Here is a 27,263-nt window from a genome sequence, read left to right as displayed (position 1 = left end):
GCAGTCCTAAAAGCTTGCCTTTTGATAAACCCGCAGGGTCTGCAGGCGTTGAAAGATGCAATCTGCAAAGAACAAGAAATTTGGGTCTTTGATTGAAGTGCCATTTGGGACGTTATGCTTTGTCTGCGTATTTGCACAAACATGATGCTCCCTTTTTCCTATCTCTTAAACTTGAAGCTTGAGAGCATTCAGTGCCATTTCTACATGAAGGTTGGTCCCATTAAAGGCTCAAAAAAAAAAAAAAAAAAAGAAAGAAAGAAAAGAAAAAGAAAAAAAAGACTGGAAGTGATCCAGCAGAAGCCTGTGTGTTCATTTCTGTCCTAGTTTGCCATTTGGAAAGCAAGCTTCTAGCCATCATTGCTATTTTTTTATGACTAGACCTGGGTTCTTTTCCAGTCAATTCCTTCTTTAAACACATACTTAAAATGTACCTACTTTTCTTAAGATTGGAAAATAAGATTATTTCTGTGATGACTATTAGAAGAGGCTCTGATTGAAAGTAGGATTTCCTCATTTCAAATGATCTGCAGATTTTGCCAGATCATTTTTCACTAGGCTGCAGAAAAATTGCAATTTATGTTAATATGCTGGATTCCTGGCATCCTATTTTTTGCAATAGAAAATAGTGTGTTATCATGAGGCATGCATTTTGTGTTCAAAACCTGTATTTGCCCATGAGTAAGCCAGGAAACTAAATGTGTTATACATGCTTTTCTGGATTTACAGATGCAGACCGTTTTCAGAAACATGGTATGGATGAGTTTATTTCTGCTAATCCTTGCAAGCTTGACCACGCCTTCCTTTTTAGACTACTCCAGAGGCAGACTTTGGATCACAGACTGAATGATTCCTATTCTTGCTTGGTGAGTACAAGTCTGTCCATCCAGTTCCCTGTAGGTTAGAATGAAAGATTTTTTTTTAAGTGAGAAACACTTGTTATGAAGCGGCATTTTATTCCTGACCCCTTTAATAACTGTAGTTGGGAGTTAGGGATAAAGGATTCCAATCGATTGCCTCCCAATTTGAAAATTATACACTTGAAGACCACTGCTGTGCCACTCAATAGACAGGAGAATAGACTCAAACAGACACTGACTTGTGGTTTATCAGTCCCTCTGGAGAAGGCTGAATGAAAATAAAGGCTTTAATGAAGGCAAAAAAAAAAAAAAAAGAAAAAAAAAAAAAACCCACACCTCTGGGATAGGATTTACTAATACCTGTAGAGACATTTTAAGGTTTAAAGTCTCACCAAATGCTGATATCTTTCGTTTCTCTCCTCTTTCTAGAAAGACAACCTAAGTGGCGGGGGAAAGAAACAGTGGGATAAATGATATGACAGGGCAACATGTAACAAGAAAGCTTTGGTTTCCTTTAACCTTCCAAAGATAATTTGAATTCCTTAAGAAAACTAAATCAAGTAGCTAAACTGCTACTCTCTGTGTGTTGAAACCAGGCAGAATTTGGCATATAAAGTACCGTTTACATATAGAAGGAATGCTTGACCCCTCAGAATGTGGGCATTAGACTGTAGCCTAGGAATTGCACGTGCCTTTCCAAGGATGTATGTCAGCGGCCATTGCTCTGAAATGTGTCCAGCCTGAATATGCCTGTTTCCATCACCACATAGTCTTTTGACTGCTGAACATGGCATGGTAGCTACCTACAATAAAGCTACGGTCTCTTTAAAGTAAGATTTTCGACAGGATGTGCTCCAAGCTCATTGGACATGTTTGAATAGGCAGGAGGAATTAAAACCACTTACTGCTGTGATCCCAGTTTACTGTCCTGATAAGTCATTTGTACATTCATTATTAAGTACACTACGTGCATGGTTTAAACCTGATCCAGCCCAAACTTTACAGTTATATGGAGAGTGAAATCATCACAAGACCTGATGGTGCCTTTCCGGGGACAAGCACACACACAGTGGACATCAATGACGGGCTTCCCTGGTGGATTTCCACTCAGTGGAGTTGGGTACTGAATTACAAAAGTTGTTTTGGTTAAGTGGATGACCCCACGTGTCATAAGGAGTCTGAGGAGAGCACTACAGTGTGTCTTCAACTGCATCTAGAGGGTAGTGAGCATGGTGTGATGAGAAAAGGGTGTTTGGAGGCAGGATGGATGGTCCTGGATGTAAATCATGGCCCGACAACCGACTTTCAGTGTCTCGAGCAGTTCACTAAATGTTGCTGCATTGTAGCTTATGTGGCTGTGACAGGGAGAGCATAGTAACTACCAGGCACGATGGCTCTAATATTATAGAGAGCGCGTAATATTGTATGTCCAGTTCGGTGCCTGTACCATCAGCACAGTAAGTTTTTGAGAGCTTGTTTTTCTCCGTCTTAGTGTTCTTGCTGTCTTAGCTTTCTGCATTTCTCACCAATCTTTTCCTTCTCTTGTACCATTATCCTGCCCCCTTTTAAAACCATTTATTTCTTAGTTCATATAATCCATCAAAACATTTTATGAACCAACTCTGCCTAACCCTGCCCTCCAGTATTAGCCAAGCAGACACTACCTGCTGGTTCAGTTGGCTCACGTGCACGCACACACAAGTGCACGGACACACACACCTTTCACATCTCGTTTCAAGAACACCAAAAACTATTATAAAACATTAACTCTGTTATATTGGTCACAGAAGGACAAACAGAACGAGAACAATGTCCCAAAAATGTAAATTTCCAAATAGCATATGTTTACTGCTGCTAGACTTAACTAGAATTTTCTTATAAAAGTGCTTCTGGCAACTCGGCAGTTTCGATTATGGTGTCTGATTTACCATTCTCTTTTTATTTGACTCATTCGTGGATCGAAGTTTGTCAGAATGTTATTCTTCGTGACTGACAATTTTAGATACTGTGAATAAATTTGGTTAATTTTGAATGACGGTGGAGAAAAACCGGTTTCCCGTGCCTTGCCATGGCAATAAAGAGAGAATGGTATTAGGTGACCAGTGTCCCAGATCAGGTCCAAAACTGTTGACATTAGCTTTCTGAAAATAACATGCAACATGCTACTAATAAAAAAAATATATCAAAAGACACTTTGATGCAGCTTCTTCTTATAATGTCTAAGAGTGCCTACAGAAAAGCAAATCCTAGTACAGAAAGAAAAAGAATTTTTTTTTTCTTTTGCAGGGTTGGTTTAGCCCTGGCCAAGTCTTTGTGTTAGATGAGTACTGTGCCCGTTATGGTGTGAGAGGCTGTCACAGACATCTCTGCTACCTTACAGAACTGATGGAACATTCAGAAAACGGTGCTGTCATTGACCCAACCCTGCTCCATTACAGCTTTGCATTCTGCGCCTCTCACGTGCATGGCAACAGGTATTTTTACTTGCAAACACGCGGTGATATATGTAGGGTTGACTTGGGAAGAGAGAAAAATGTGCTTTGCCACTATCACCTAGTAACAGATTTTAAATAGCAAGCACTTCTTGCAAGAGACGGAAAAAAAACCCACAAAGGAAAAATGTACATCAATATGCTGTTGATTTAGGTTGGCTGCACTTTATGTTTCTTTTTGCCGTTGAAGCCACTTGAAAGAGAAAGGAAGAGAATATCTAGGAGATTAGAAGTTGCCTTTTAGTTCTTAGGTACCACCTCGCACTCAGGTCTGCACAGCTGAAGTGTCCTCTGTATTTTCATCATGATGCATATGTATGTCTGGGTAGAACTTGTTGATAGGTCCGTGTATACCTAATGGTCCATCCTTGCCTTTCCACTGTGGAATAAGTTTTCATTGATAAAGCAAGATAAATAAGGAGGTTTATGGGGAGTCTCCTCTTAGCTCCTGCTCTGTACCTTAGGAACAGGTGTCCCGTTTTAGCACCCTGAGCCAGTGACCTCACCTTTTGCTTTACCAAAAGGACAAAAAAAAAATCACCTAATACAGGCCCCCCACAGCTATGTGCTTCTGAGCTTAAAATCTCTCCATGTCTCATTCCCTACCTTTTCTTCATCCTGTTCCAGGGAGCCTTATTAGGGTTCCTCCCACAAAGGGGTTACCCCTTATCCCATCCCCCTTTTGGCTTGTTTCAACCATCATTCCATCTCTCCATCTTCCTATTTCCTTTCTTCCCACAAACCTGTGTAAGTTTTTGCTAGCCTCACAGCATTACAGGATGGTCAAGGGACTCTGAAGTCAGAGTGCTGAGTTCAAAGGAATACAAATTAACAGTGTGAGGTAGGGTAAGCTTCATCATCTAGTGAAGTGTCTGGGTTTCCCTGTCCTTCAGAAAGGTAGAACATAGCATCTTTCTCAGAAGTCATGAATTGGCTAGGGATTAAGTGCATTCGTATGTGTCAGGTACTTAGAACACTGCCTGACACATGATTTGTCAAAAAAAATGTTAACTGGTAGTTTATGTTGTCGTAAGTGTTGTTATTATGTCAAGCTACCTTTCCATTGTTCTCTTTATCTCCCCAACCGATCTTCTGTCTCCATTCCCCCCATCTGCTTCTGGCTTCTAGCTCCTCACTTACCAACAAGGCTTCTTGAAATAGATTGCATAATGACCTAATCCAGGAACCTCTTCTCCGGCTTCACCTTCGCTACTCCCACTGAAAAGATGATGCTCTTGAATTTCCCAGGGTCTGTGCTGCTTGAACTGCTGCTTATCTCCCTGGTGCCATACCGCCTCATGTCGGCTCTCCCCTTATTTATTTTTGACCATCTCTTTGCTAATAATTTTTGTTCCTCCAGACTCCCAGGTACAGGATAGCTCTTTTCTCACATCTGTTCTTGAACTTGCTCTTCTTTCTGAGAATTTTTCTACTTCACAGAAAAATTGTACTTCAGTGATCTTGCCCCTTTCCACAGCGACCTCTCTTTTTACAGACAACTCCATCCCAATGACTCTTCTAAACTATAGGTCTCTATTGACCATGGATGGCTTGAATGTTCTGGTACTTTCAACTCTGTGTATTAAATAAGTCTGTCATCTCACTAGACCAGCTTCTGTACCTCTTGGAGCTCTTAGCAGGGTACCTGGCAAAGAGTAACGAAATAAGTGCTCAGTAAACATTTGATGAGTGAATGAATGACTTCACTAGTTATGTTAATATCACTTCCATTAATGACGTATTCATTTTCCATTCATCTTTTGCTTTTACCTTCTAGACCCAGTCTGTTGCCAGTGTCAACACTGAGCACTCCTCAAGTTCGCTTTTTTATCATTTTCATTGCACTATCCTAATTCAAGCCTTCATTTTTTTCTTGCTTATTTATCTTTATACATGTCTCTACTGCTTTTTTTTAATTTTTTTTTAAGTTTATTCATTTTTGAGAGAGAGAGAGAGCATGAGCAGGGGAGGGGCAGAGAGAGAAAGAGAGGTAGACACAGAATCCAAAGCAGGCTCCAGGCTCCAAGCTGTCAGCACAGAGCCTGACGCAGGGCCCTAAGTCACAGAGCATGAGATCATGACCTGAGCTGAGGTCAGAGGCTCAACCGACTGAGCCACCCAGGCACCCCATCCATCTCTACTGCTTTTTAAAAAAAAAATTATTTTAAGAGAGAGCACAAGCCAGGGAGAAGGGCAGAGGGAGAGAGAATCTTAGGCTCCACCCTCAATGCAGATCATGATGTGGGGCTTGATCTCAGAAACCATGAGATCACAACCTGAGTTGAAATCAAGAGTCTGACGCTTAACCAACAGAGCTACCCAGGCACCCCTCTCTGCTGCTTTTTGCCCTCCCTACAAAAGTCTAGCAATCACCTTCAAAATTACAGATTAACTTTTATTCTACTCCTTTACAAAAAACTTCAGTGATTCTTGTTTGATTATGAAATTAAAGATAAGTTCCAATCTATATTGTTAGGGTTTTCTCAACATATTTCTTGTCTGATCTACCCAGACTTCTCTCCCAGTATGCCTCCATATATAATCTTTACCCCAGACAACTCATTTATTCATCATGTCCTATTTGTCGTTTCCCAAATTTGTAATCGTCCTGTATCATAAAGCTCCTCAAAGAAAGCTTCAGTTAACTTAAACACTAAAAACCTTATGCCTGTAGTTTTCTTATGAACTTTATCCTGCATACCTACATGCTGCATCCATGCCCACACTCACCTGCTTCTATCCTAGTAGGTCATATTTTAAAGGCAAAACCCAGCTCTCGTTCACCTGTTGTGCTCTGCAGGAGGAGACCACACTGCCTTGTACATTGTGGGCACACAGTAAGTATTTGCTGAGTTGAAGTTGTCATTGTTGCCATTCTCATTCCACAGTAAATGAAAACCAATCCTGGTCTCAGGATCTGGAACCTAATTATGGAACACAACCTTAACTTGAGAATTAAGGGGAAACTGCAGATTGTAGTCATTTCCCATTACCCTAAACTAAACCATCTGCACTCCATAAACTTTGGTGGGGGGGGGGGTGGAGGGTAATGGGGTGGCAACAACAGGGGACAGTCAGGATCACTAATCAATAGCCAACATGAGCAGTTTTTTCTGTTTTTTTTTTTTTTTTTTTTTTTTTTTTAAACTAAAACTGTTTCTTAGCTCCTGGCTCCGTCTTACCTCCTCCTGACCAATGGATGTCAAAAGATACGTCTCGCAATGTTAGTTAGGCAGGATTCCGAAATGCAAGAGGCTGAGAAGGTTGTACTGAAACAGACCTACCCAAAGAGTTTGGTATGATCAGATTATTTTCATCATTAACACTGAAAGGGATAATTAAGTTGAGAACCTTAAGTAGGACATTCGGCTAATGCTTCCCCAAAACGTGTATGTTTGAGACACATTTTAATGGAAAGTTACTGAGGCAACTGGGAACTGCCACCTTGGAGACAGGCTGATTTGAATCTATAGGTTGCCATAGTTACTTTTATTCTGTAAAGCTATTGTTTTCTTTATAATGGTACACTGCAAAGTATAATATAAGGTGTGCTTATATGTTCATGCTTGTGTTATGCTTAACATAAATCCATTTTCTGGGTTAAAATGTGTACATTTTCAGATATCTCTGCATGGTATAAAACAAATACGGGTCAGTCTGGGATTCAACATTTAGGTCACGTGCAGCTTAAAAAAGAAAGGAAGAAATGCAGTTTTAGGGAAATTTGAACCTCAGTTTGAGGTAGAAATTATCTAAGATAAGCTGACAGGTACGATGTCATTCAGAAATGTCATGCCATCACAGTGAAAGAATAAAAAGAGGCAAAAGGTCACTACTTGAATCTAACTCTGAAATCTGCAAGCTGACCCATTTTGGGCAAATCACTTAATCTTTCTGAAACTCCCAAGTTCTCGTGTGTTAAAGGGGAAATGCTAATATGAAGACACTGGATAATTATCGGTACTTATTAGTTGTTATTCTAACAGTGCTTTTTCCCTTTGCCACCCAGCCACAGGGACATAAACTGTAAGGAGAAAAAAACGTGAAAAATAGGTAGAGCTGTGATAGCTCATGCTAAGTGGAAATATTTCAGTGCATATGTAATTATAATCTTCATTTCTTTGCTGATAGAATATTCAGGTTTTAGCAACCTCGCCTTATGAAAATAAGCTTCTCTTATCCGAGTCTGCAGTATCTGATATTTATACAGACTTTTGTTAAAAATACCATCAATGTCAAGTCCGACTTTTGTACAGTATTTGCCATAGTCTCTCTTTATGATCGTTTTTATCTGTCAAGACACATTCAGAGCTCCATTTTGCTCATTACCTGAGCTACCTCTGTCAAAAATTCAAAAGGAAAAAAGATTGCCTTTTGTCATTGACTGAAGTGAAGGACAACAGTGCCGTCTGGATCTGAAATTTTTCCGGGAGCACATCCTATTACACAGCATTGAGCTCTCAAGGTGCTCTGTGCCGACCCATCTTCTCTGAATAGCACTCGGAGTGTTTCAGGAATAAAAGAATAGAGTTAAACAGAAAAGGTCTGGCTGGTACTAAGATGGAGGAAGAGAGAGAAAAAGAAAGGAAGAAAGAAAAAAGTGAGTCAAGGACAGAAACAGACACATTCCTGCAGGATGATAGCCGCACGTCTGTGAATAACAGAGCCACTCAGTGATCGTGACACTAAGGACTGACAGGAAGGAGAAAAGAGACTTTCAGAGACTATGCATTATAGGGCAAAGTTCTAGGTTGATATGTGTGGTTATGCATCTTGGTTTTGCTAGTCACGCTGAGGGTGGAGAAGCTAAAGCAGCAACACAAAATGGCTTTTATGTGTCAGTTTAATGTAAGGTATGTATACAGAGTATTCACTGGCTTGGCCACAGTTTAGTGGGCCCGCCTTAGAGCTGCTGCACGTCTGACAAAAGCCAGCTCAGATGCGCTTTCAAGTGTAGGGATGGGTTTGTAACATGACTAGAGTTTATATTTAAAATAATCTTGATTTTTTGTGGACTCCAGACTACGTCACAGAGTAGTAGGCAGCCTTCATGGGATCAATCATATTATTATATGATGATGTCTCCATCTTCACAGGTAACATTTCCTCTGACGTATCACTTCAGCAATGGTGCCTTAACTTCCTGTCTCTTAATTTTAGGAACAGTGGTGCATGTTTGAGTAAAATAATAGATAATTGAATCAAACAGGCTCATCAAAACTTTTCCTTACCACTTTTTTTTTTCCTTACCATTTCTTAATTCTAGTCTTTCATATGTGACTTAGAGAAAATAAGTGTAAATGTCACATCAGTTGTGAATCTGGAGACTCACTTCTGGGACAGGTGGGCAACCAGATCAAATGCCATAAGCAAGGTTCATCTTTATGTAATGCGTCCAGGTGGACAGATTTCATCGTATGTGCACAGAAGGGGAAGGGATAGTGATCAGAGTGCCTTTTTTTTTTTTTAATTTTTTTTTTTTAACGTTTATTTATTTTTGAGACAGAGACAGAGCATGAACGGGGGAGGGTCAGAGAGAGAGGGAGACGCAGAATCTGAAACAGGCTTCAGGCTCTAAGCTGTCAGCACAGAGCCCGACGCGGGGCTCGAACTCACAGACCGCGAGATCGTGACCTGAGCCGAAGTCGGCCGCTTAACCGACTGAGCCACCCAGGCGCCCCAATGAGTGCCTTTTAAATATACTCTGAGGGTTCTTTGTTGATTCTCTCAGAAACTATAGAATAACCTCAGATCTGTCTCAGTCAGGCTTGCCTAGCAATAACATCTATCCCCACCCAGCCTTGAGTTCAATACTAGAGCAAGGTAATTATGCCTTTCAAAACAACACAAAGAAAGTGAGCAGTTAAGTGGAAAGACATAGTATGTTGAAACAGAACATCTGTCTTCAGCTCTCCTACTTATGAGCTATTTCCTTTTGAGCAGTTGGTCCTGTCTGAGCCTCAGTTTCCCATCTGTTCATTGTGAATAATTACATCAATGCTGTGCCCACCTCATGTTTCTGGAAAACATTGTGGGTCTAATGGGACAGTGGCAAAGACCTCGCCAAAAGCAGGAGTCAAGAACCCAGTCATCAAGGGTAATAAGTAAGCTGCCAGAATGCAACCTGAAGAATATAGTTATTAAAATCACCTAATCAGTTTCCTGTTTTCCTTCCACACCATTCATTCGCAGCACACAGCTCCTAGATTTTTCTGAAATAATGCATAAAAGAGCCCACTGAAGGTAAATCGTTAAGGAAGAGACACGGCAAAGGGTTTTTTAATATGCATTAGAATGTAAATCAGGTTAATTTACCTTGTAAATTAGCTCTTGTAAGCAAGAACTACACCAGCTTTTTTTAAACTCAGGGCCTTTAGCGCCTTCTTAGCATCTAGACTTAGGTGTGGAAAAGTTTGAGGTCTTGAGTTGGATTTTCATGTAACTTTCTAACATACTAAAGTTTTTTTAAGAACATAATATGTAATGCTGTTACATAAAAACAAACACAACTATCTGTGCACATCTATACCATTTACTAGTACTCTTGCCAGTTTAGGGTTTTTAGATCTATGTTGATGCACAAAATTGGCCTATTTTTTCCCTCTCTCATACGGCTTTTATTGGGATGTGATATTCACGTTACCATAGATAGCCATATACAGTGAGTTTGGGAACTTTGTAGCTTGTTTTGTATAGACGTCAAATGACTTACTGTTTAAAAATTATCAGTAACTCCTCTTTAAAACCATCTGGGCTTTGAGACTTCTAGATGGAAAGATTTTTACCTATCACATTAGTTAATTTTGTAGTTAGCTATACAGGCTTTCCTTCTATCTTTTTGAGTGAGTTTTGTCGGGTTATGGTTTTCTAGGAAATAGTGCATTTTATCGAAGTTTTCAAATGCATTGATACTAAGTTCAAGACATTCTTTGTACTTTTTGCTCTGCCTACTTTTTGTACATTATAATGTTGTTTATTTTTATCTTCTCTTTTCCCCCTCAATCCATCTCGCCAGAAATTCTGTAAACTTTATTAGTCTTTCCAAAGAAGTAGATTTTGGCTTTGTTGAACTATACTACTCTTTTCCCTTTTCATTAATTTTTTTTAAAAAACCAACTTTTTAGAAAAATAATTTTAGATTTACAGAAAAATTGCAAGGATGTTGCAGGGAATTTCTATATTTGTTTCCCCTGTTACCGTCGCATAATAACATGGTATATTTGTCAAAACTAAGAAACGAACATTAGCATGTAACTGTTACCTAACCAGTAGTTCTTAATTGGGTTTCACTAGCCCATTTTTTTGTGTCCTATTTTTTTCTTTCCTGTTCCAAGGTCCAACTCAGTCTGCCACCCCTGTTGCATTTAGTTGTCATGTCCCCTCTGATCTGTGGAGTTCCTGCATCTTTTCTGGTTTTTCACAACCTTGACTGTTTGGGAGAGTTCTGGTCGAGTATTTTGTCAGATATCTCTCAGTTTGGGTTTGTGGGACATTTTCATGATTAGATTGAGGTTATGGGATTTTAAAGAGATAAAATACTGTCTCATCTCAGGAAGTCCTTGATAACCCCAAGACATCACTGGTCATCTTCACTCTAGGGTCACTGGGGAAAGGTAGTGCATGCCCAGATTCTCCACTGCAAAGATATTATTTTGCTTTCTCTAAACACTAGTTTTTGAAAGCAAGTCACTAAGTCTAACTCACACTCAGTGGGAGAGTGCCACTTTCCTGGAGGGAGGACCAACTAGATATATTATTTGGAATTCTTCAAGGAAATTTGTCTTCTCTCTCTTTACTCAGTCAAACATTTATCTATATTAATCAGGATTCATATGTAGTTATTTTGTACTTTGGGTTATAATCTGATACTGCTTTATTTTGTTGCTCAAATGGTTCCAGCTTGAGCCATTGAGAGCTCTTTCAGACTGACTCCCTATGATAGGTACTAAAACATGCTCCAAGCTCATCTTGCATTTTCCCCCGTCTGGTAAGTGGAAAGCTGTAGGTGCCATAGTGGATTCTTTCTCCTGCTTATGCCAATTTTTGCTTTGTATATTTTGAGGCTGTTTATTAGGTACATTCAAGTTTAAAATTGTTAAATCCTCCTAGAGAATGGGAATTATCATTGTTTAATAATGACCCTTTTTACAACTAATGTATTTTGCATTCGAGTGTATTAAGATGGTTATTAATGTAGCCTTCTTTTGGTATTTGTCTGATATGTTTATTCATACTTTTAGCCTTTCTGTATTCTTGTGTTTTAGTGTATTTTATAAATAGCAAACTAGATTCTGATTTAATTCTCCAGTATGACAATTTGTTTTTTAATCAGTTTAGTCCGTTTACAATTATGTATATTGATATAAATGAATTTATTTCTACCATTTTATTTTGGCCTTTCTTTTTTTTTGGTTCATGTTTGTAGGCTTTTTGTTTCTTTCTTGCCCTATTGTTTTATCCAGGTTCTTTTCTTCTGTTTTTTTTCCCCCTCAATAGCTTACATTTTCCAACATTTGAGATTTTACCAAGCATGTTGCTAAAAAATTTTTAAGTTTTATGCTAATCAACACACTTCTTCTCCTTCTAAAGAGTAGAGAGACCTTTACTGTCTATGCTTTAATTCTCTGGTATTTCAGTTGTATCCTTGTTTATTTGTTTTCTATTTTATACTCAACACTTGCTTTGATTTAGAATTTTTTCCTTTTTTCCTGAAGTATATTTTTTGGAATTTCCTATTATGGAGCACTTATGGATAGTGAATTTTTATTTGGAACTGTGTGTGTTCTACATTTTTTCAAAGAAAATTTTGCTAGGTGTACAGTTCTAGATTGACTGTTACTTTCTCTCAAAACTTTAAAGATAATACTTCGTTCTCTTCTGGCTTCCTTTGTTATGAGAAAGAAAGCTGTTGGCAATCTAATTGCCATTCTTTTGATGTGGATTTGTCTCTCCTCTCTGGATACTTTCAAGATTATTTTGTTCATTAGTGTTTTGTGGGTTCACTATAACATATCTACATGTGGATTTCTTTTCATGTATACTTTTGGGGGTTCCTGTGGATTTCTGATCCATGTACCCTGATATTGAGTAAGTGCAGATTTCTTTGAATTTACCTTGATTTGGGTGTGAAGATCCATGTTTGCCATCGTTCTGGAATATTGTTATCTCTTTCAATGTTGGTTCTCCCCTAATCTCTTTTCTGAAATTTCAAATATCCATATATGAGGCATTTATCTTATGTATGTTTTAATGTCTGTAATACATATTCTACTTATTTCTCCAGTTGCATTCTGGGTAATACTTTCAGTTCTATCTTCAAAGAACTTGACAGAGTTTTTCTATAAAGGGCCAGATAGTAAACATAATAAATATTTTGGACTTTGTGGGCCATATGATCTCTGCCACAATTGCTCAAGTGTATGTTTTAGTGCAAAAACAGCCAAGAGTAATATGTAAATGAATGGGTGTGGTTTGTGTTCTAATAAAATTTTATTCATAAAAACAAGTGGTAGACTATACTTTGCCAACCCTTACTCTATCTCATTCTCTTTTTAGTGAGGATATCTACTTTTTAACCCACTCACTGAATTGTTAATTTCAATTTTTTTTTTAGTTCTGGGAATTTCTATTTGGTTCTTTTTAAAATCCATTTGATTTTTGTTTTGTTTGTTTTTTGTTGTTGTGTTTTGAGAGAGAGAGAGAGAGAGTGCGTGCATGCATGATCCAGGGAGGGAGGGAATCTTAATCAGGCTCCACTCTGCCCATGTGGGGCTTGATTGCACTACTGTGAAATCAAGACCTGAACTGCAATCGAGAGTCAGACGCTCAGCTGACTAAGCCACTCTGGCACCCCCATTTCATCATTTCTGAACCTCTCTCATTTGATTCTTGGTTTTTAGTTTTTATCTCTCCCTCCTTTTCCCCTTAGACCTTTATAATTATTTTATATTCTGATCAATTTTAATAACTAAAATTTTCTAGGCGTTTATATCTTGTTTCTGCTGACATTTTTGCCATGGTCACTGTTTTCTTATTCAGCTAGCTTTTTTTTTTTTTTTTTAGTAGGCACATGTATTTGAAATTAATTTGTGAGAATTCTACAAGGCCTGGTTGAGAATGCGAATACTCTCTTTTAAAGAGGATGTGCTCTTTTACTTGGTGATTGAGGTGCTACTGGAGCTACTTTAGTTTCTCATCTTGGGGATTTCTTGATTGCACAGGTAGTACCCAGTTTAATGAGGTTGGGCATACGGTTCATATTTTCAGGAAAGCCTCGTTCCCTCAATCTTTAGATGTTGTGGAAACAGACAGGTTTCCTTGTTGCCTCCCCCTTACAAGAATGTGGATTCTTTCTGGCCCGTCCTTTAACTGGTAGTACAGCCCAGTTGTTTGTACTGGGCCCAGTTTTTGCAGGAATCTCCGGTTCAGTGGCCCCTGGGGTTGCGGACCCCATGGTGCATTCTCTTGAACATAGCTGTAAAGCCTCCTTAGTATCAGCATTTACCCCCCCAAGGCAGCCCTGTTGTTCACATGCACCCCCACTTTGGTTTCAGTTTCTGGTTCCTTTTCATTTTCCTGGCTTTGGAGAATTTTTTTTAACTTTCTTCTGAGTACAGCACATTTAACTACTGTATGCTTATTATGACTTTGGCAGTGTTTAGGTGTTTTGTAGTGAAAAGGGGCTTTTGGAGTATCAAGTCAACCCACTATACTAGAAGCAGAAGAGTCATATAAAATTTGCATTTTGGAAAAAAAATATTTGAACATCTTGACTATGGAGAACCTGTTGGAATGCTCTCCACAACCTCTGCTTCTAGTTCCACCTGAGTAAATGCTGCTCGTCTGTTACATCTCAGCTGAAAAATCATTCCAAACCTGACTCCTTCCCTGAAAATCCATACTACCTCAAAGCTTTGTACCTTTGCCCTTCTTTATTGCAATTGTGCATTACTGTCTGGTTTTTCTTTTAATGCCTTTCCCTGCTATAAACTCTGTTGGGGCAGGACACATTTCTGTTCTGGTTATATTTTCCCCAGCACCTAGGCAGGTACTCAATGAATATTTGTTGAGTCAGGAAATGAATGATAGTGGCCATCTGTTTACAAATTTTATAAGTGAAATGTTGGGGCACTTGGTAAGTAGAGTTCACAATTAAATATTCTGAATGAATCAAATGCAATGATTTTTATGACCTGTGGAGAGATTCTGTGTAAAGCAGAAAGATTGTATCCTTTTGCCACCCAGAAATTAATAGATTAAAACAATGAAATACTCTTTTTATGTATAAAATTGAAAATGATTATAACAAATGATAAAGACAACAGTTGATGAGATTGCAGGGAAATGAATCATTTCATGCACATGGGTCACAGAGCAAACATAAGTAAGTGCTTTCTTAAAAAGCAATTTGGTAGTATGTATCAAATTTCTGAAAACATCATTACATTGTCTTAGCTTGGGCCACCATAAAAAAAACTCCATCAGTTGGGTGGCTTAAACATTAGGAATTTATTTTCTCACAGTTTTGGAGATTGGAAGTCAGAGATCAAGGTGCCCAGCATGGTCAGGTTCTGGGGAAGGCTCTCTTCCTGACTTGCAAATGACTTCCTTCCCCCCATGTCCTCATATAACAGAGAAAAAGAAATCCCACTCTTTCTCTTCTTAGAAGGCCACCCATCCTATCAGTTTAGTGTCCCACCCCTATGACTGACCTCTTTTAACCTGATTACCACCTAAAAGTGCCATCTGTAAATACAGTAACATTGACTACTGTAGGACTTCAGCATATGGATTTTCATTCATGGTGGATTCAGTACAATCCATAGGACCACTTATCCAACAATGTACTTTCAAGAATTTACCCTAAAGAAGCAATAAGAGGTGGATTAAAAATATTATAGTGTAAGATTATGTATATGTAAGAATATATGTGTGGGGCACCTGGATGGCTCAGTTTGTTAAGCGTTTGAGTCTTGAAGAAGGCTCAGGTCATGATCTCACAGTTCATGGGTTCAAACCCTGCCTCAGGCTCCACACTGACAGTATATGGAGCCTGCTTGGGATTCTCTATCTGCCCCTCCCCTGCGCGTGCACACGTGCTTTTTCTCTCTTGCTGTCAAAATAAACTTAAAAAAAAAGTTTACTCTATATATGGTAGTATACATGGTAGGAAGAAATAGAGGAAAAAGTCTAAATTCTAATGGAATACTGGGTAAGTTATGGTACTTCCATAACATGAAATATCATACTTACATTAAAAAGCATAAATGGTGGGGGCACCCAGGTGGCTCAGGCAGTTAAGCATCCGACTCCTGATTTAGGCTCAGGTTGTGATCTCACAGTTTTGTGAGTTCAGGTCCACACTGGGCTCTGCACAGGCAGTGAGGAGCCTTCTTGGGCTTCTCTCTTTCTCTCTCTGTCCCTTCCTCACTCATGCTGTCTCTGTCTCTCTCAAAATAAATAAATAAAACTAAAAAAATTTTTAAGCATACATTAGGAGAAGAGGTTTATAGTTCATTATAAATAAATTCAAATTATAAATCAGACTTGCAGTGCATGTATAGATTTATAGAACAAAAACTGGAATTACATTTACAAAATGATTGGGACATTTAAAGAAATTTTAAATTTTGTCTTTGTGGTTTTCTGAATTCTTCTCCTAAGTTATGTACATATAGACCTTTAGTTAAAATGTTGTGGTTTTTTTAAATAATATTAGGTATGGGTCAAAGATGACCTATCAACACTACCAATGTTAATACTCTTTATTTTTATTTAAAAATCACCTTGATATTTTATTTCTATTAAATTCTAGAGTTCTATGCAGTAATGATTTTAGTTTGGTTCCAGGAGAGCCCAGTTATCAAACACTTTGATAATGGTCTATGACCTGTTCATCACTAAACACAAAAACTGAGTCACAAGATCACATATCTTCATAGAGTTGGATAACTGCTTTTTTGTGAATAAGTATCTTTTTTTTTTTAATAACTCCCAAAGAAAACAGGCCACAGTAGGAAATTCAAATAAGGAATGGATTAGGAGGGAGGAGTGTTTAGAAAGATAATAGGAGTTGTAAATTTCATTTGCAAAATATTTTTTCTTTTGCAATTCATGGAAAGTGCTTCTTCTGTCTCAATGAACATAGGGGTCGAATTAATTTCTTCTGGATATTTAAAATAATCAGGGGAAATGACACTGATTTATGTGACCAATATATGATCATCCAAATGAGATATCATTTTGTTTCAAACAATTAAGAAGTGTTCTAGGTTAGGGAACAAAATTGAGAGATTGTTGTTTTCTCCCTCCTCTCCCGTCACTTCTCATTCTTGTGCTGTGTCTTCCTCTCCTTTTTATTCTGTTCACAAATGGATATTGGTGAGAACTACACGAAGTGCAAAGTGACTTTGACCTGCTGTGCTGCAGGCCCAGTTGACAATTCCGAAAGGCCACTCTCCAGGTGTCTCTCCCCTTCTCACTTTTTTCAGGGGAAGCTAAGAGGTCCTACATTCTCATAAGAGACAGCACGTGAAAAGCCTCTAAGAAACTCAGACACACCTTGAACTTTGCTATCTGCCCTGTCATTGCTTACAAAATCTCTTTTGCTGCAAGCCACCAAACTTCCAGGACAAACTTATTTGATGAACTGGGGCGGAGGCGGAGGCGGGGGTGGGGGTGGGGAGGCGTTGGTGAAGGAAATCTGTATTTACCAGACTTTTCTTTACAATGGTAACTCCTGGTATCTTTCTTCAACCCACAAGCTTCCTGAGCACTCTCTTCCAAGCAATATGCAGGCTTCTAGAGATTATAAAACCAAGGACACTTTTATCCCTTAACTATCTAGAGTCTGTCCGGCTGATAAAATGATTAAGGAAATAACCATAGAATGAATATGTTAACAATTTTCATTAAATAACCAAATACTTATCAGCACTAAATGAGTCTTTTGAAGTGGGGATTGTGGAGAGATCCCATGATCAAATAATTTTGAAAAGTGATGTGAAAGTTAAACAGATTTCTTTACTATGAGACTTCGCAAACGCCTTGGCGTGCCTTGGTTACATCATGGGCCTCCAGCAAGGTCTCATAAATTATATTGTTCAAAAAACCCTTGAGTGTTAGGACCATCGTTTTTAAAAACCTGTTAGGAGCCAGATGAAATAGATACTTAAATTAGTTTTCATCAGTCTTTACGGGCCTCTGAAAGTCTGTATTATACTGGGGAAAAAAGGACCATAAAATGTGTGAACTGTAAACTGTTCAAGGGAAATGAAGCTATGAGGTTAGACTATATTAAAATATTTAAGCAGATTGCCTCATTAATGTTTGCTCTTCTCCAATGACAGACTCTGCAACCCATTTTTCACACTTTCCCTTATCGATCTTTCTTGAAATCTAATTCTTAGCTTCACAGAAACTAATTTCTTATCTGAACTACCCCAAAAGCCATCAGAGATGATAGAAGGTGGGTTATGATACTGTTTCTCTTGTTCTGAGTGGTCTTTCAAAAACATCCCTCTCAGGGGCGCCTGGGTGGCTCAGTCGGTTAAGCATCCAACTTTGGCTCAGGTCGTGATCTCACAGTTTGTGAGTTGGAGCCCTGCATTAGATTCTGTGCTGCGAGCTCAGAGCCTGGAGCCTGCTTGGAATTCTGTCTCCTCCTCTCTCTGCCCCTCCCCCACTCACACACTGGCTCCCTCTCTCCCCCTCTCTCTCTGCAATATAAATAAACATTAACTTTTTTTAATCTTTCTCAATTTAGAGCTTATTTTGTACTTGTCACCAAAAGAGTTGCTAGTAATGACAGGATGTCCAGCATATATAATGGATTCTATTTGTTTTAAAATGCCTAATCTTCCAGATTGACCAATCGCACAAGTTACAAAATCCATTGTAAGATTGCTTAGTTCATGTAGGAATTTAATAAACTTAATTTGTATAAGGCCTTAATATGTATAGGAACTATTTTTGGATGAATCTGCTTTTCAGAAAAGGTAGCGTGTGTGTCTATACATGTGAACGTGCCTGCGTGTGATTCTTTCTCAGAGAACAGACTGTGACCCCGAGGCAAATGTAAGATGAGGCTCTTTAGCATCAGTCAGAGGATTCCGTTGTATGAATTCTTTTTTTTTTTTTTTTTTAAAGAGTCTATCAAGTACAATTAACATAGACCCAACTACATGTTCATTTGTTTATTATGTAATGCCAGAAAGAAGTTCTATGTCATAACTTGTTTGGGTCTATAATTAAAAGAAATGCATCTACTATTACACTGTATTTTATAATTTGTTAATATCTTAAACTTTCATGGAGCAGTTTTCTTAAAATCATGTGACTTCAGTAACTGCAGGCCCCAAGAAAAAAAGGAAAGATTTAAATCTTGGTACCTGAGAAGGTCTTTTTGTGTCATTGGAACAGCTTTAATATTTAATTATCAGTCATAGAATTAAGCTGCAAGTAACATTTGAATCAGAAAATTGGCTTTTTATTGTAGAATTTTCAATAACCATATTTTAACGTCATCTGAAAAGATGTCAGTGTCAAAGAGGCATGATTTATTTTACTTTTATTATCTCGGGGGGGGAAAATTCTGTTTTTGAGATTTAAAGCAAATGATTTCACTAATAATTAAATGACAGGTAAATACTAAAAATGTTCTGCTAAGTGTAAATATAGCTAACTTTTTTTAGAACTCTTTTACCCAGAATATTAGAGTTAATTCCTGTTCTGTTCGTCAAAAAATTTCCTGTTTTACCCACTGTGATAGGATTTAAAACATTGCAAATAATCTAATACTAATAAGCAATCATATTTTTGATATTACTAATTCATGAATTTTTATAATCTGTACTTGGTATTTTTATATTCTGTGTATCACTTATTCATGTCTTTAGCACTTCCGTATTGAACATCAGTCTGCCAGTTCTGGGTACCAGGGTTGTAGCACAAAGGAGGCAGATAATAAAAACAAGTCTGTCATGTGTGGGGTGATGGCGGTATGCACAGTGAGCAGCAGTAAAGCATATTAAAGGAGAAGAGACCTGTGGGAAGGGGAGATTACATCTTTACCTCAGGTGTTTAGAGAAAACCTCACTGATTCTGAGTCCTTTAGGTTGAGATGAGAAGGGAGTGAGCAAGCCATGTGTGACTAGAAAAGTGGGAGCAGCATATGCAAAGGCCCTGAGGCATGTGTTCTGTGTTTGAGGGCTAGCTAGGAGACCATCATGGGGCAGGGGGTCTGCTGTGAGGGGTAGAGAAGATCAGAGTGTAAGTGTGGGGAGAGGGGGTCCTAACAGGTCTTGCGGAGCATTATAAAGGTTTGGGCTTTTGCAATGAGTTGTTCGCATGACAAAGCATGACTCATACTTGGAAAAGGCTCACCCTAGTGTGTTGCCAAGACTCTGACATAGAAAAGACTAGAAAAGGGAGACCAACGAGGCTGCAGCCATACCAGGATATGTTTTGAAGGTATAACTGACAGAAACTAATTTATAAGCTAAGTTTGTAAAGCTATTGTTTTAAATTTCTATTACCTTGGGTCTACTAGATGAATGTTCATAATATATAACTGTTTTAAGTTTCTCTTAAAGCTGCTTTCTACAAGTACAAATTTCAGAACTGACTTTGTTGAGATTTTTTTAATAGAATTACTGATTCAGTGGCAGGTATTTTGTTTTTGTTTTGTTTTTTAATATAATTTATTTTGAGAGAGAGCACACATGAGCAGGGGAGGGGCAGAGAGAGAGAGAGAATCCCAAGTGCAGGGAGCCCCACCCGGGCCTTGATTTCACAAACTGATGAACTGTGAGATCATGCCCTGAGCCAAAATGCAGTCAGATGCTTAACTGACTGAGCGACCCAGGTGCCCTATAGGTATTTTAAATTTTATCAGTTTTTAAGCTTGCTGCCTTATGTGAGTAATATAGAAAATGTCTGATGTATGTAAGTAAGTATTTCAAGTAAGTATGTAAGTAAGTATTTCAATACTTGATGTATTTCAAGTAAGTATGCTTGAAATATTCCACATTGCCTCTCAGATACAGTTTCCGTTTTTTAACATAGATTTTTTTCCTCTTTATTATTTTCTGTGAAAATATCGGGGAAAGAGAATAAGATGTGGGCACTACGAGCCCTGGATTTGGAATGCAAGAGACCTAGGTTCAAGTCCAGGCCTCTGAACTTATAATCGGTATGACCTTGGGAAAGTCACCTCACCCCCCTGACCCTAAGCAGCCTCCTCTCTTGGAGGCTGCAGAATGGATTGCTGTGAGCCTCTTATGTTATGCATATAAAACAGCTAGCATAGTACCAGGGGCACGTTAAGAATTTTGTTTCTGGTAATTGCTATATTTGTTTTGATAACAACCATGACAAAGAAGATCTGATGACACAGAGGTATTTGTGTTTATTAGGAAGAATAATTTTAGAAGGAGCTGTTACCTGTAGGCATGACTGCAGCTAAGTTATTTGTTACCATCACTTAGGTATAGATGCCTACTCCATATACCTAACATTCAGTACGTAGTCTGGTATATGCACTAAAGGCATGTAAATAAGGACAAGTCCAAAATACTAACTCCGGTGTTTAACTGGTCGGATTTATACCTAATGAAATAATCTCACTAAAATGGCAGCCCTTCGCTGTGTATAACAGTCTTTATTTTAGTGAAAGTTCACACAAGTGATGTTCCCCTGACTTACCTTTCTTGCTTTTTATCACCTAAACCCCTGGCTCCGTTGTGTGAGGTAGGTGAGGTGCCCAAGTGAAGTTTGATATGGCAGGACGAGTTGCTGTATCCTTGTGAATCACAATCTCCTTTGACAGTTGAAGCAAGGTTGACTCTAACATAACTGTGTGGAGTCTGCCAGAGAACAAAGCCAAAGAACCATATCAGTCATCAGAAAACTAAAGATAAGTTCCTTGCCCTTTTTCATCAAAGTTTGCATAGGTGAAATACCCACCCACAACGTGGTATGAGTTTTTGTGCTGTGTAATAACATAATGTGGCTATAGTTTTCATCTGAATGCTCAAATTCCCAGGTTAATGATTTATATAGAACTCTCCACTTGAACTTTTGTGATCATTATTGTACTTATTTTTAAGTGTACTTATTTTTAAGTCTGGGTTGTGTTATCGTTTTCTCAGTGGGTATTTATTCTGAATTACTATGTGAAAAATCCATTTTATTACAAATGATTATAATATTACAAATTTGTTTTTAATTTTTTTAATGTTTTTATTTGTTTTTGAGAAGAGAGAGACAGAGCATGAGCGGGGGAGGGGAGAGAGAAAGAGGGAGACACAGAATCTGAAGCAGGCTCCAGGCTCTGAGCTGTCAGCACAGAGCCCGATGCGGGGCTCAAACTCACAAGCTGTGAGATCATGACCTGAGCTGAAGTTGGATGCTTAACCAACAGAGCCACCCAGGTGCCCCTATAATATTACAAATTATTATAAAACATTGGGTTAGCTCAAAGTTCATTGTTTTGTAATTTCTAGATCAGACTTTCTTTTCTCCTTCCTAAAAATATTTGAAAAAATATTTGAATATTTTTCTGGAGTTCACATCCTGATGCAATGTATTATTCTATGAAATTAAATAATTGATGTTTCCCTATTTAAGGATGAAGTATAATTATAAGAATTTCACAGCATAAATTCTAGCAGCAGTGAGTTTCTGAAATAACAAATTATTTATAGTGGAAAAGAAATTTTTAGACTTAAGAGATGCCTTGATATCAATAAAAGGTCTTTGTCATAATGATTCAGGTATAACTTTAAAATTAATTGCTTTTATCCTAATTGACTAATTGCAAGCATCAAAGATACACACACACACACACACACACACACACACACACACACACACACATATGTATGTAAAACAAGAGTGGGAGAACCAAATAAAAACCTTATGGGAAAGTTATATGAAGCATTTCCATAATCATTTCTACCCATTTTATACATAAACATTAAAAATTAGTTAAAATTATAAATATATAAGTCTTTGGGAACTATAAAATATAATCTTTAGAAAAATAAGCTAATTGAGGAAGAAATGATGAGTGTTAATTATCAAATCCAAAAGATTCATTTTGTTGAAATATACACTTTTTGAATGATATCAATACATCTTTCTCTTTGCATTAACTAAGTTAAAATTCGTATGTTCAAAATTTTTGATGATTGTTGCACAAGCAGACTTAAACTTATATAGTATAAATTCTAAATCCATTATTCATTAGAAATATCTTATACTTTTAATCCTGATCTTAGTAAAAGAAGATGTCTGTTTAGTCTTCATAATTACTTCTAAAAATTTTAATGAGATCTTGCCTTGATTCCATAGGGATATTTGGCTAAGCACAAAAATCCTGAAACATAGATGGTCTGTCTTCTCTATATGCTTTTATTCAAGTATTTATTTTTATTTTTAAATAAGTTAAAATTTGTGTGCCAACACACTTAAATAAACAAAAATATGGTACAATAAACCACTACATCTGTTCAGAATTTCTGTGTTTTTTCAATTAAAATTAAATCTCCAGTTTCACATTAGCTTAATTTTTATTTGGAAGAAAAGAAGTTAAGATATTTTAGTTTGTGTTCAGTATGATTTTATAATATTTCTATCCAGGGGATATTTATTCAATTTGTCAAATATTTGATGCCACTATAAAACACTTTTCACTGTCATCTCAAGGACTAATCATTGTTTTCTGTAGATCTGGAAAATATTTATTGTACTCCTTTACCTTGAAGGCTGTCTAAAACAGAATAGTTCGATTGCATTCATTCCAGGTTAAAATCTGAAACAAATGACTACAAATACCTCCTTTAAATAAATTTCCACTATAGATGCAAGTAATATGTATACTGTGAACCAGTATACATTTTTCTTATCTATTCTTCAGGGAAATATAAAGATTACACACACACACACACACACACACACACACACACACACACACACACACACACACACACATAAGGGCAATGGGTGGCTCAGGTGGATAAGCGTCCAACTCTTGGTTTCAACTCAGGTCATGATCTCAGGGTTCATGAGACTGAGCCCTGTGTTGGGCTCTGCACTGATGGCATGGAGCCTACATTGTATTCTCTCTCCCTCTCTCTGTGCCCCTCCCACACTTGCACTTTCTTTTCTCTCAAAATATATGTGTATAAATAAAGATATATATAAAGATATAAAATACATGATATTAACCATTCTGTCAATATAAATGACTGATTTTGATTTTTTCCAGGCCTGATGGAATTGGAACAGTTTCAATGGAAGAAAAAGAGAGATTTGAGGAGATAAAAGAAAGACTCTCTTCCCTTTTAGAAAATCAGATAAGCCATTTCAGGTATATATATTCCATTCATTAATATTAAGTATTTGCTTTCTTCATTCAACACTCCAATCCCCCACAGCTGTTTATCATGTCTTTCTGCTGCTACACAAGAACTACCAGTAGCTTCTTTTCCAATGCCTGCAAGGTAAGATCCACGTTCCTCAGTCTGTGGTCTGTTTCTAAGCCCACCACCATTCAGTTTCCACCATTTGCTAAAGTAGATCCCTTCACCCTTCAGTGTCCAGTGTGGAACGTATTTCTCATGTGCGCATTTCTCATTCTTGAGTAGCCTTTCCCCAGCTCTGGTGACTAGTCCTTTCTCTCAGAATCACCAAGCAAGGAACTTCTTATGTCCTGTCTTCACAGTGTAGCCTTTCTCAATCATTCCAGCAAAGACTGAAAAACCTGAAGTCTTTCAGCATATATCATCTGTAGTTTTCACTAGTCGTTTATCACATAGTTATAACACCCATTTTTTAAGCCATTAGTTATCCTTTTATTTATATTTTCTGAGAACAAGGGTCCCACTGCCTGGCACAGTTTCTTGCTCAAAAAAATTAACCATTTACACTAAGAAACATTTGCATAGTGAAAGGTCAAAAATCTTAATATTTTTCCCCCTGATTATAGTTAGCTAAACAGAACCTCATGGTTAAAAACAGAAATTTGCCAATATGTTCCCTTTTTTTTTCAATCATTTTTACCAGGTCCTATAGTATGTTGTGTCTTACAACATACTTGTCTTGTTGCAGAGATCAGACTTGAAATTATTTCATCATTACTGAAAACTTCGGTTAATATACTTCTGTAATAGTTCAAGAAAGCTGTTACTTAACCATTACCTTCTAGGCATATTATAAGTCTTCCCCTGTGAGTCTGACTAGCTCAAGAGAAAAGACCTAAAGCCATGGACAATAAAGACTCCCACTGGAACAGCCCAGCCAGATTCTTCTTTAGCAAAGACCATAGTCTACACATACCCACCTTAAGTGCATATAGCTTCCATTCAGGTGTTTACTGCCACGCTTTTGAAAATGATCAGACAACCAAGGTCATCAGACATTTGAGGAAAGTATTTAATATGGAAAATAGAGTCTAAAATAAGTAAATACGAAAAGAACAATTGGGAAAACATGAGGAAAGTAAAATTAATGTGGGGACTAAGGCAATGAAAATCTGTTATTGATGTCCTTGGAGAGGTTTAAGAAGATAGGGCAACTATAAAACAAAAGAAGGATGTTGTTAAAAATTAAAAAAAATGAATAAACCTCAAGGAACAAATACAAACACATACATGCTATTAAAAATTAAGTTAATGAAACCTTCTAGAAAGTAATAGGAGAAAGGTAGGAAAATGGAAATACAAAGATAAGAAAAATTAAGGATTTGCTCAGGAGTTTCATCACCATAAATAATAGGAATTCTGGAAACATAAGGCTGAAAGTAGGAAATTGTCAATACATTTATTCAAAAACATTTTACAGAAGTAAGAGACATAAGTGTTCACAGTGAAAGAGCTTATTGAGTACCCAGCACAATGGATTAGAATAGATACTCATCAGGGACATTTTCATGAACTTCCAGCATCTTGGGGATAAAAGAGAAGATCGTGAAATACAAAGAGTCCAGAATCAGAATTACTTCTCAACATTGATTCGTTCTACAAACATACATTGAGTACATATTGTGTGTCAGGCAGAGAACAAAGTTAAAGTTCCTTTTCTTCAACTTTCATTCTGATGAGAGGAGCAATACAGATATTCAGAAAACAATGCATCACTGTCTTCAAATTTCTGAGGAAAGATTATTTTCAACCTAGAATTCTATACCAGTAACAGTCTTAAGGGTAGTAGTAGAAAAATATTTTCAGACATTAGGACCTTAAAAGATATGCTTCTTGAGGTGACTGACTGCTAAAGCCAGTAGACCATGTAGCTCTTGATCTCAGGGGTTATGAGTTCAAGCTCCATGCTGGGCATGGAGCCCACTTAAAAAAAAAAAAAAAAAAAAGATATGCTTCCCATAATCCCTTTCTGGAGAGTACAAATTCCAGACAAAGGAGAAAACAAGGAGGGATAGTTAAGATCCCTGAAACTGAAAATCGGTATTAAAGAGGAGGGAATCTTCGTGGTGATTGTTAATAGAAACCCCAAGTGATGGCTGAGCTTTGAAAGCAGCCAGTTCTGATAAGAGCAGGTCAGAAAAATTCTTCAAGTAAATTAAATTGACAAAATACTAAGATGTTTTAATATGTTGAGAGAGAATTTACCCATTTGGAAGTGAGTCTGGAGTTATATTAATTAGGTTATATTAGTTATATTGGAATTTGGAATTACATTAGATAAGGTCTATAAAAAGAGGAAATTAGGGGCGCCTGTGTAACTCAATCAGGTGAGCATCTGACTCTTGATCTCTGTTCATGTCATGATCTCACAGTTGTGAGACTGAGCCCCACATTGGACTCTGCTGTCAGCGCAGAGATTCTTGTGATTCTTCCTCTCCCTTTCCTTCTGACCCTCCCCTGTGCACACATGCACTCTTGTGCATGTGCTCTCTCTCTTTCAAAATAAACAAAAAATATAAAAAAAATAAAAATAAAGACAGGTATTAAATATAAACAAAATGATGGCACATAAGAAATCATAGTACTGTGTCTCAGTTATCTAGGATATTACATAATATAAATACTCTATTTAACCCCCAAATGGTATAACTGTGTTAGAAAGATAGGAAGGACAGGAATTACATCTAGGGCTGGGTAAAGTAGTAAAAAAAAAATAACATGTCTAAGATGGGATGATATTTATCCTGTCATCTGAAACAAAAAAAAAATTTAAAGACTAAAATATGTGCAAAAATGCTTTTCAACACATTAAATATAAGACCGTGAATAAAGGTGATTCTTGAGAGATGAGAAACAAATGAATAAGCCCTTTCATTGCCTCTGCTTAGCATGAGGACAGTGTTTCCCGGCCATGGCCCAGGGAGGAGAATCTCAGTGGACCCTGACTTGAGACAGAGGTGGGAGTCCAGGAAGGACAAGACAGCCCGAATTCTCAGATCAGACTTCTAAAGAAAGAGAGAAGAGACCTACAGGTATTTGCTGAGGGTCCCCTTAGAGTCTTCAACTAACTATTGATCTGAGCAAGTATGTAAGGAAACTATTTAAAGTCAGGCAAATAATCCTTTCTCTCTGTGGTAGAGGATAATCCCCAAAGCTAACACAGCTAAGAGGAGTACCAGTTTCTACCACCCATATTGGAAAGCTTCTAAGTCATGAGTATCAGAATACTGAGACGGCTTTGCCTCAGTAATGGAAAAAAATTAGCCCTGTTTTTATCTCTCCTGATGAGAATTAAAATCAAAATTCAAGTAAATCAGATTGTTTTTAAGTAATTTCATTGAATTCCAGAACAAAGTTCAAGAATACAGGAATACAAAAATATTGAGCCACCAATAATGTAAAACAACACTGTCTAGCGTCCAGTCAAAAATTTCTAGGCATATGAAAAAAAATAGTAAAATATAACCAATGAAGAGAGCAAAAACAGCCAA

At 37.5% G+C, this 27,263-nt stretch overlaps 1 protein-coding gene and 1 long non-coding RNA gene across 9 annotated transcripts in view; one reads left to right on the top strand and one right to left on the bottom strand.

Moving 5' to 3' along the window:
* The window catches only part of CADPS2 (calcium dependent secretion activator 2), a 539,410-nt gene that overhangs the window by 387,073 nt on the left and 125,074 nt on the right, over nucleotides 1–27,263 (top strand). For all 8 annotated transcript variants that reach the window (XM_042970898.1, XM_042970882.1, XM_042970892.1 and 5 more), the window contains 3 exons: nucleotides 727–863; nucleotides 3,144–3,331; nucleotides 23,619–23,720. In XM_042970898.1, coding sequence (XP_042826832.1) covers nucleotides 727–863; nucleotides 3,144–3,331; nucleotides 23,619–23,720 — 427 coding nt within the window. The remainder of the gene's footprint in view (nucleotides 1–726; nucleotides 864–3,143; nucleotides 3,332–23,618; nucleotides 23,721–27,263) is intronic.
* LOC122234510 lies at nucleotides 803–6,743 on the bottom strand. The gene is made up of 5 exons (XR_006212273.1): nucleotides 6,532–6,743; nucleotides 6,080–6,273; nucleotides 4,490–4,994; nucleotides 1,250–1,295; nucleotides 803–891 (listed from the first exon to the last, which is right to left on the bottom strand). It is a non-coding gene; the product is annotated as an uncharacterized LOC122234510 (long non-coding RNA).

Source organism: Panthera tigris, chromosome A2 (genome assembly GCF_018350195.1).
Source record: "Panthera tigris isolate Pti1 chromosome A2, P.tigris_Pti1_mat1.1, whole genome shotgun sequence".
Lineage (NCBI taxonomy): Eukaryota > Metazoa > Chordata > Mammalia > Carnivora > Felidae > Panthera > Panthera tigris.
Note: the sequence above shows the minus strand (reverse complement) of the source record. Positions and strands in the feature narration are given on the sequence as shown.